Raw genomic sequence first — 10,716 nt, 5'->3', positions numbered from 1 at the left:
CAGTGGGCTGCAATGAAGCGCCCGGGGAGCAATTTTGGGGTTAGGTGTCTCGCTCAAGGACACTTCGATTGTTGCCTGTAGAGGGGCTTGAACCACCGACCTTGCGGTTGCGGGTCAAGCGCTCTACCTCATGTGCCACAGCCGCCCCGTATGAAAGGTGTCACACTATTATTAGACCTGGTGGAACAAAGAACAGCCCCTTAAACAAATGTGTTTTTGTGAAATACTTTTTTATGGATAGCAACCTCATATCTGCGTAAAGCACTGAGCTGGAGTGGGAATGGGATTAGCTTAGCGTGTAGCACAAACGACTTGAAGCAGGTCGAAACAGCTACCCTGACCCTGACTTAGTTAAAACGTCCCAACTAACGCAGCTTAAGCCCACTAATTAAAAAACAGTTGGTTTCCAGATGTTTTTGATGAACACATATTTAAGTATAGGACTCTTTTTAGGCATGGTGACCCCCCTATCTGGCAACCTCACTGGCTAAATCAGGTGACTTGTAACCTTTCCTGGTTGGGGATATTGAAAGTGTTACAATTACCCAAAATCACAACCATGCACGACCTCCCCTACAGTTCAACAAACAAAATATCATAATGACCTTCAGAGAACTTTGCAGCCGTTTTGTTCCACTTTGGAGCGAGCCAGGCTAGCTTTTACCACCTGCCTCCTGTCTTAATGCTAAGCTAAGCTAACCTAACCATGTCCAGGCTTTCAGCTCAGCACTTACACACAGAAATGAGAGCGGTATCAATCTTCTTTTCTTACTTTCGCCCAAACTGTTGAACTAAATGACCACTTACATTAAATAACCTTGTAAAAAAAACAATTCTTTGTTGTTGGGAAAAGCACTGGTACTGAAGCCTGCAGTAATCCATGATTTATCTCACTCAACACCTTTATCTTCCTTATACGGCGATCATCTCTGTACCTTAATCTTTGTTTTCTGAGCCGGGTGTGGCACCCAGACAAAACATTCATCCCTTCCAACACAAATGACAAACCCTCTTCAACAAAGAAAATACCCTGTCTAACTGATGCTGGTTTTGTCTGAATTTGGGATTAATCACTGGAGAAAAGACTCAGGATGTCTGATGTATATCAGTTTGTGAAAAAAAAAATTTTTTTCCTGCTTCTCTGTTTCCCCCTTTCCCTGTTGCTTTCTCTTTGTCTAAATAAACACAGATAACAAGAGCTTACAAATTGGCTCGGATTTAATAATTGGCATTTGTACCATTATTAGTATAACATGTGTTTTCGCGGCAACCTCCTTCAAAGCCAGTATATTGCTATGACTTGGAGTCCTTTTTTGTTTGCCTACTCTGTGACAGTACAAGTGGGGGGTTTTTTCAGCAGGAGCTCTTCATACTTTAATATCCGGCTGTGTGTTCCTTCCTAAAAAAACAAACAGAGGAGTCGAGGGTGAGACCAAACACAACCACAGACTAACACAAAAAACTGTTAAGCAGGAATTCTATCCGTGAACAAGTTGTTGCCAACACAGACGGCCGTGGGCGACGAGACAAAATCCAAGTAATTGTTGTTGCTTAATGGTTTGTTCTCTGGAAAAACTGAAATCAAAGCTTTGGTGACAGACATGCTTTTTTTCTTAGCTTTAAATGACTAATAAAAGTAAAAATGAAACTGCAAATAAACCAAAAGAAAAAGTGTGTTTCTATCCTTGTTATAAGACGGATTTATTTAGACAAACCGTGTGTGGAATGTGCTTGTGTTAAAAAACCAGCAGGGGGGCTTCTGGAATATGTTTACTGGTTCAGAAAAGTCATTGTTCCTACATATCTACTAACAATTGTTCCTTTGTTTGACCGTATCCCTTATGGGAGGGGGACAATCAGAGACACATCCGGCTAGGTAGGGTAGATAACATACTGTACTGTGCATAACATCTGGAGCCACTTAACGCTTTAAAAGCCTTTATCTGATTTACCTGTAGTGTTTTTTCGGGGTAGGCATGTTTTTCTACAAATCATCATGTACTTTACAGGTTTGCTGTCTTTTTGTTTGTTTTAAAATACATGCTGTTTTAGATCTTTGGATGTACTTCTACAGTTTGAAGCCATTCGTTTTCAGTTTTCATATTACACAAATAAAAACCTTCAAAGTTACACTAAAACACAGTTGATGTTAGGAAATGGGTTGCTTTGATTTAAAGTACTAAGTATGGGTGAAGTATAGTTACTGTGATAAAACATGTATGGACCAATAAAACCACACTACATGAGTGCAGATGTTCCCTTTTCCACAATCTACAAAGCGTTTTGTTCATGACCAAGTTGACGCACATATAGGTTGTAATGCTTTCATCAGGTGACTGCAGTTGAATGAGACGTCTCACTTTTCCAGGTGTGACTTGGCCTGATCTCACCCTCCCACAGTGACTTCCGATAACAATGATGAAATAATTTGCGGTAACGTACTGAACCGATTGCGAGACATTCTCCAAAGATGATTTATGTATAGCTGTTCTTTAGGGCTGGGAGTTTGACGCAACCCAATAACGTGTTTCGATGAGTCTACTGCGGGTGACACAATTTGAAATATTTGATTAAGCAACTCAATTCAGTTTTAATTTAGTTGACTGTGGGATACCTTTTTACATTTGTAACAAATTCCACCCGTAGCTTCATACCAATGTTAACAATCAAAGATTATGGCTGCCGATTTTTTCATCTTATAATCAAAAACAATTTCCCTGATTTATCCTACTAACAATTATTATCTGAGGAAGCTCATCGACGACACCAACATGAGCCGCATGAACCGGGAGAGCGAGATCGAAACCCTGAAAGAGGAGCTCATCCACCTCAAGAAGAACCACGAAAATGTGAGTATGATGGCACAATCAAATCCAAACCACGACTTAAGAGCCCATGAGTTTCAAATCTTAAGTCTTTCTTAATAATAATAATATTCAAATTGGGGAATAAAACATCTGGATGTATTTATTAAAAGTTTACCGCTCAATAAGTTTTTCAGTCGCATGTGTGTGTATTTGCTTGCATGTGTGCACCTCTGTGTCCGTCTGTCAACAGCTAATCTCGTGTGGTTGCGGTCATTAATGGTTTTTGAAAAACACGTTTGATTGACAACATGCTTGATTGACTTTTATATATCGTCGTTGTACGCTGACTTATCGCTATTCTTAAAACACAGAGCAGGACTGACAGATTTTGTTCCAAGGAAGCGTTTAAACGATCAACGCGAAGCAGTACTACTACTACTAGTTTTAGCTTCACAGAGCCGCTTCACAAATGAATACTGAGAGCGTATCTGTTGCGTGAGACGTGCGAGTGAAAGTACGCGTTTGATACACTTGCAATGAAGATGGAGGGCCACTGTGGGGGGGGGGGGGGGATCTGCACTCCTAGTCCACCTTTCTAATTGCTAATGTAATTAACACTACTTGTTGTGTTACAATATCTTCTAGGAATTTGTGAATTAAAGAGATAAAATAATGTTCTTGGACACCATTCATTCTAATCTCCAAGTTATTGAATTCCATTGAGTGCTTAGAACTGGGCTCAGGAAGTTTGTGAAGGACAAAGGCATGCTGTGAGCGATTTTGCGGTTTAGGCCTGTGGAAAAGAGGGAGGTGACTCAGGGTGAGGGGGGAGTGTTCTTAGGGGCGGACCTGAGGGCCCGCAAGGTTTATATAGTGTAACAGCTTCCCCTCTCCTCCTGCCTTATGTCTGTGAGCTCCCGTCTCTGTCTACCCAGCCTGTGCTGCTCTCTCTCTCTCTAACTCACAATCTCTCTCACTGAGTTCCACGCTCTCCCAGCCACAATGAAAACCTCCAGGCAAAGTACCTACTCTGTGCGCTCCTCCACCAGCAGCAAGACTCCCAGCATGTCATTCCAACGCACCTCCGCCTCTCCTGTCTACAGGGCCCCCACCATCCACGGCGGGGCCGGCGGGACCCGCATCAGCATCTCCTCCAGCTCCCGCCACGGACTGGGAGCCGGCATGATGGGGTCAGGGGGCTCTGGGGCTGGGGGCTACTCCAGCAGTGTGCAGGTGAGCGGGAACAGCGCCGACATCATGGGCAACGAGAAGTTTGCCATGCAGAACCTGAACGACCGTCTGGCCAGCTACCTGGACACAGTGAGGAACCTGGAGCAGGCCAACCACAAGCTGGAGATCAAGATCAAGGAGGCCCTGGAGAAGAGCGGGCCCGACTTCAGGGACTACAGCAAGTACCAGGCCGTCCTGGATGACCTGAGACAGAAGGTGAGAGCAGACGGGAGGGAATGGGCATGGGAGGATTTGTTAAGTGTCGAGTTCAGGGAGGGAATTGAAAGATGATAACCTCAGGTTGACTTATGGGATGATAAAGGTATTGAGAAGATGTGATGCAAGTAGGATTGAGCAAGAAATGTGTAAAAAAAGAACAACATGTCATGACTGTGTTTACACAGTTCAAACCCAAATATTCTTTTGTAACCAACCTAAACTAAACCCCATCATTACTTGGCACAGTGCCTGCTGCCACTCTGGGGGCCAGCGGGGTCGTGGGGATGAGGGCGGGACCGGAAACTGTATGGTTGAGGAATGTTGGGAGCCTCAGCGGGGGGGTCAGAGAAACAGGAAAGCAGTGAGAATCCAAAAAGCACAAGAGAGTCCAGGAATTGGAAAGGCCCACACATTCATCATGACTTTTAACGACCTGACTCCGCTTTGTTTAGCCGGAAACAAACCCTGGCCTGGTGTTGGTTGAACAATGGCGGTACACACTGAGTACAGTCACTGCTACTGTGTGTACATTAAATATAAGGTGATAAGGGAGGGAAGGAGGAAAAGTCCACTCACTTAATGTGAATCCAATAGTCTGAGGTGGAGCTTTTCTAAGACTTGTTTTAAAAGCAATTCATCTGATAACGTAAATGACTTAACACTTACCTGTACGCCCAATTTCATTTTAGAACTGAAAGTAAATTACATGACCGGGAAGATTAGTAAATGATTCACCCCGGGTTTTCCCCCACTGACTGCAAGAGGAAGAAAAAAGACGGGATTGACTGAAAGGGAATGGACTGTGACCCTAGTCTTGCTGATGCTCTTTATTCAAAGTTAAATTTGTAGAAAATGAAGTGCAGTTTCCAAATGGAACTTTCCAGTTGGGCCCAATGGAGCAATACCTAAATACTGTTTGTGTATGTGGGGAGGAAAAAGTGTCTTTTTCTGAACCTTTTCCATGTGGGAGCTGGACAGATGTAGCAACATAGATGTCAAACCCTCCTTTTGAGAAATGATGACAGATAAAATGGGCAAAAGGGGAGGCTAACAGCCCAAGGTCAAAATTGCCTCATATTTTTTTTCCCTTTTGGAGTGATGCAAAAATCACTCAAATGGTGTTCTCCACCCTCAGCCCCCATGTGAGAAAACAGAGACTCCCACGCCGACACAAAACGCACACAGTCAACTACCCATTCAAACACACACACACACACACACACACACACACACACACACACACACACACACACACACACACACACACGCATGCTTAACAAAAGCCAACACCAACTTCCTCATGCAAATCACCTGCCTCGGCCGTGCTGACAGGATAGATCCTGTTCCACGGGGAAAGAACAGTTGCTGCTGATTGGCTCGTGGACTCCGTCACCTGGATTCCCAGCCCTTATCTGCCGTACCGTGACAGCTAAAGCAAATACTGCAACCATCTGGCTGTCCTTATTTGACGTTTACTCTTTTTCCTTTCATGCTGAACCTGTTACTACTTATATCAATAAAGACATTTAACCAAGTAATAATAATAACTTTATTTATATAGCACCTTTACAAACATAGTTTAGAAAATGCTTTGACAGACAAAGCAAGGCAAAAGCAAGGCAATAAACAACAGAAAGCTCAACAAAGCAAGGCAAACCAAGGTTACATTTTAAACCTGATAAAATAGTAGAATAGATGAAACAATAAAACCAATCAATATGATAGGAACAAACTAAGAAATTATGACATCACATAAAAGCCAGTCTGTTTTAAAGGACAGAATTTTTTAATTCAAGTGAAGGCAGTTTAAATAGTGCTGGTTTACCTAACTTAAAGGAACAGTTGTCTGTGCTGCCCGTCCTCAGTTTGCAAACCTAAAATCCCCTCTTTCTCTTCACCATGTCCCAGGTGTTCGACGCCACTACCGACAACGCCCGCCTGATCCTCAACATCGACAACGCTCGCCTGGCGGCTGATGACTTCAGGGTGAAGTGAGTTCCACCCGCTGACTGTAAAGCCAGACATCTTTGGGGCACATGTTGTTTGACAATCATAACTCATCACGGTCGATGGAGCCCTTTTAGTTGGGTCGTCATTTAAGAGTCATGGCAAACACAGCTGTGCTGAATATTGTATGCTAAGCAAATACTTTCCACATATGTTCAAACTTGGAAAGATACCTTAAAAAAAGATTGTTGGCAACCAGGTGTAGGCCAATTCAGTAGCTATATGTCAATGAGTTATTCAGTCAGTAATTCCTGATGAGTAGATTCACAAAGTGAATATGAGCATCTGTACCAGGCTTTGACCGTACCCTCACTGCCCTGCCCTAGATTTGAGTCCGAGCTGGCCATCCGCCAGTCGGTGGAGGCCGACATCGTCGGTCTGAGGAAGCTCATCGACGACACCAACATGAGCCGCATGAACCTGGAGAGCGAGATCGAAACCCTGAAAGAGGAGCTCATCCACCTCAAGAAGAACCACGAAAATGTGAGTATGATGGCACAATCAAATCCAAACCACGACTTAAGAGCCCATGAGTTTCAAATCTTAAGTCTTTCTTAATAATAATAATATTCAAATTGGGGAATAAAACATCTGGATGTATTTATTAAAAGTTTACCGTTCAAAAACTTAACAAATCCGACTGATTGTACCGGCAACATTAGCAAACAACCCAACAACTGTCGTCACATTTTGACTTAAATATGACTTAACTTTCATGATAGGGTTGGTAATCTTGAGAAACTAGCAAGAGTATGCAAGATTTTCAAGAATTATTCAACCCTAAAAAAACTCTTTCCCAATGAAAGCAGCTTGCTGATTCCAAAGCCACTCCCCCAAAATTATCATTATGAGTGTAAACAATGAAGATGGTTATTGTTAGTACTCACATTGACTCATGTTTTTACAGTTACCCACTTCAAACCAGTAAAAATAGCTCAAAATAGCAACCAGGGTCTTTAACATAAACTTAAGCTCTGGTTTTGTACATTTAGTCAGTGAAAGTCAAAGCTCGTATTGCATGCGGCATTTCAAGTGCTGCTTTCAACAAAGTCTGATGAAATCCAAACAAAAGTCACATTCAAAAGACCTCCGGACATTTCAGCAAGCAGTCACACCTTTCAGAAGGCTTGAATAAATATTTGCTTATCTCTCCATAATCCCCTTCAACATCATCAAAGTGTGTGACGCCACGACTGCAGCCGACACGTCCTCAACCGGCTGCAGGGCGCTCTTGGGTGCAAGCTGGAGAAAACAACAGTGGGAAGACGGCGGTTTGTTAAGATAGCTGAAATATCTTTATGTGAATTTTGTGGGAAACCTTATCGTAAAAAATGGTCCCCGTCCATATTTGGCAACGGAGAGAAAACCAAGGAATTCAAATAACTATCATTTAAGTGCATGAGCCAAAACCCAACCACACATGCTGTATCCAACATGTTCTCTCTTCCAACTTGTCAAATACAGCTGCTGGGTCAGTGGCCCTACGCTTCAAACTATGTCGCTCTTCACACCCCTCTAGTGTCAATTGAACACATGTCAAATTCCGCTTGTTACACGCATTCACTGTCTTTTCAAAATGGACTTCCGTTTTCGCAGGAAACAACTTGATTAGGTTTTAGAAAAGATTGTGTTAAAATAAAATGTGTTTGTTACGCAGTGATGTTGTAACATTATGTAACATACAAGACATAGTTAAGTAGGCTATGATGTAGTAATGTTATGTAATACATGTAACATAGCTATTTTACGCGATGGAATATTGTAATGTAATTAATCTAACATAGATAGGTAGGCTATACAGTATAGTTATGTAAAACAGTTAACAGTGAAATACGCTAAATTAAGTATGCAATCTAGGATCGTTATGTAATATATGTAACATAGGTAAGTAGGCTACTTTCTGTGTGTGTTACATTACATAGTGTATGTAGTTAAGTAGGCTGCCTTACCCACGTGATGGAGTAACGTTAACGTAACATATGTAAAGTAGTTAAATAGGCTACGTTATATACATGACAAAGTAACATTACATAGGCTACGTTACATATGTGACGGAGTAACGTCACGTAACATATGTAACCAAATTAAGTAGGCTAGTGTTGTTGCATAACTTAAAAGAACATTGACTTTTGGTTTAACACAAGACACAAACAGCAGTCCCTTGGGTGGAACTACTCCTTTATCACTCTTTATACTCAATAACCAGACTTCCTCCTATATTCCAGCCATAACTATGACCACGTAGAGCGTCTTAGTTAGACGCGTAGGACCACTGGAAAAGCTGACCTATTTGAGTTTGGAGTGAGTGCACTAGATTTGTGATTATGTCTATGAACCCCGCTGTCCGTATTTATTTCTGTAGGAAGTCATGGAGATTCGTAACCAGATCGCCCAGTCAGGAGTCCAAGTGGATGTCGACGCTCCTAAAGGACAGGACCTGGCTCAGATCATGAAAGAAATAAGGGCCAAGTACGAGAAGATGGCTCTGCAGAACCAGGAAGAACTCAAAACATGGCACGAGTCTCAGGTAAACGATTAACAGGGAACATTCATCTGCAAAGTCCCATTAGTGAGGTCTTAAAATCGATTTTGTTTTCTTATTTCTTTAATCTCATTCCTTATTTCAGATAACAGAAGTGCAGACCCAGGTCTGCCAGAACACGGAGGCTCTGAAGGGGGCCCAGACAGAGGTGAACGACCTGCGCAGACAGGTGCAAACCATGGAGATCGACCTGGAGTCACAGAGGAACATGGTAAGCGCTCAGTCAGCACACACTTCATTTACCCCAACGCACGCTCCGACGGCCAACTCAACATTCTCACTTCAAGACTCTCACAACGGATCTGTGGACACAAGCTTTACACTCCGGTGACCCCTCTCTATGGAGCAGTCATCAGCGAGTTGGGTTTACTGTGAAATACTTTAACCCGTTCTTTCCCTTCCCCTTGCTTATCCTCACAGAAAGCCTCTCTGGAGGGCACACTGAGGGACACAGAGATGCGTTACAACATGGAGATGGAGGCCCTCAACCACATCCTCCTGGGGCTTGAGGCCGAGCTCACACAGCTGCGTAACAACATCCAGCAGCAGACGCAGGAGTACCAGAGCCTGCTCAACCTGAAGATGAAGCTGGAGGCTGAGATCGCCCAATACAGACGGCTGCTGGACGGGGAAGACTTTACGTACGTAGAGGAACGAATCTTATCATGACAGAGTTGTCCAAACCAACCCCCCAAAAGGCAAACCATTGAATCCATCTACAAAAACTAACCTGAGACTTTTGTTCTTGATGTTTCCGTACAGGCTCCAGGACGCTCTGGAGGACCAGAGAACAGTGAAGACCAAAGTGATGACCGTCACGCAGACCGTGGTGGACGGCAAGGTGGTGTCCTCCAGCACAGAAACCAAGAACCTTTGAGTCCCAGAAGCAACCGCCTGACACTCCCATCAATCACCGTTGCCGCATCCTAACACTAACACATAATTGGGCAAAATGTATCTCCTTTCTTATTACTTATTGAGAGCGCTAACCGCTGACCCAGCAATTTCTTTGACTTCATGGGTATATACAGCTGCTCCAAAGGTATATGAAATAAAACTGGATTAGAGGAAAACTGAATCATCATTCATTTATTTATTTCATCATGATTTATTTATGAGTTTGAGAATTGGAGAACTGTGCACTTCTTTTTATTTTTTTTCAGAGTGAAACTAATTGAAGACATTGAAAATGTCAAAGTAATAAAATAGTCCAAATGAATTCAAAACAAGCTTTATGCATCATCATCTTTGGTTTTCTTTCTGTCCAGTTAATTCTGCCTGTTGCGCTGTCATTTTCCCAGATTTCAATAAAGTCCATCAGAGAAATGTATCTTGGTGTGAACATGGTGTTGTTGTTTGAAACTCAAAATGGATTACGTCAGATAAATTTGATTATATGATCATGTCATTAACATGAATAAATCGAACATATCAAGACAGAAGACAGTGATAGGAACAATAACAGCTTTGACTCCCAAAAGCGATTTTGGGAATTCTTGAGAAGAATAAAATGTGAGACACACTGAACTTTTGGCAGGTGTCTAAACGAAACAAAATGGAAAACTTATTTTTAACCCTTTTAAATCACATCCCTGTCATATTGGGCATATATTTAACAATATATGCAAGAATATTAAATGTATTTATTGTACTGTATAAATCAAATCATATATGAAATATGAAGTGTGCTTATGTAAGCTTGTACCAACCAATTTCAACTAATAATATCATATCATCAGTCTAGCAATCAATATGCAACATTTAGCATCAAGGGAGGGGTTGGTGGAGTCCCCTGTAACTCCGTGTCGCCCTTCATTCTAAGCACACTCTCTTTTTAACGGCCCAATCACATGCAAATGATTAGATTGAAATCCATGTTTTAACTCTACACTGTTACAATTATTTCACAAA

General features: G+C 42.3%; 1 protein-coding gene across 1 annotated transcript; it reads left to right on the top strand.

Annotated features, from left to right (window-relative positions):
• The first annotated feature begins 3,697 nt into the window (after positions 1-3,697).
• On the top strand, positions 3,698-10,135 carry krt18a.1 (keratin 18a, tandem duplicate 1). The gene is made up of 7 exons (XM_054608824.1): positions 3,698-4,253; positions 6,165-6,247; positions 6,590-6,746; positions 8,626-8,790; positions 8,891-9,016; positions 9,226-9,446; positions 9,568-10,135. Exons 1-7 carry the CDS (start codon positions 3,810-3,812, stop codon positions 9,680-9,682), a joined length of 1,311 nt encoding a protein of 436 aa, XP_054464799.1. The 5' UTR covers positions 3,698-3,809; the 3' UTR covers positions 9,683-10,135.
• The last annotated feature ends 581 nt before the right edge of the window (positions 10,136-10,716 follow it).

The sequence above is a fragment of the Anoplopoma fimbria genome, chromosome 12 (genome assembly GCF_027596085.1).
Source record: "Anoplopoma fimbria isolate UVic2021 breed Golden Eagle Sablefish chromosome 12, Afim_UVic_2022, whole genome shotgun sequence".
NCBI lineage: Eukaryota > Metazoa > Chordata > Actinopteri > Perciformes > Anoplopomatidae > Anoplopoma > Anoplopoma fimbria.
The sequence above is the reverse complement of the archived record's forward strand: the minus strand, read 5'-3'. Positions and strand labels throughout refer to the sequence as shown.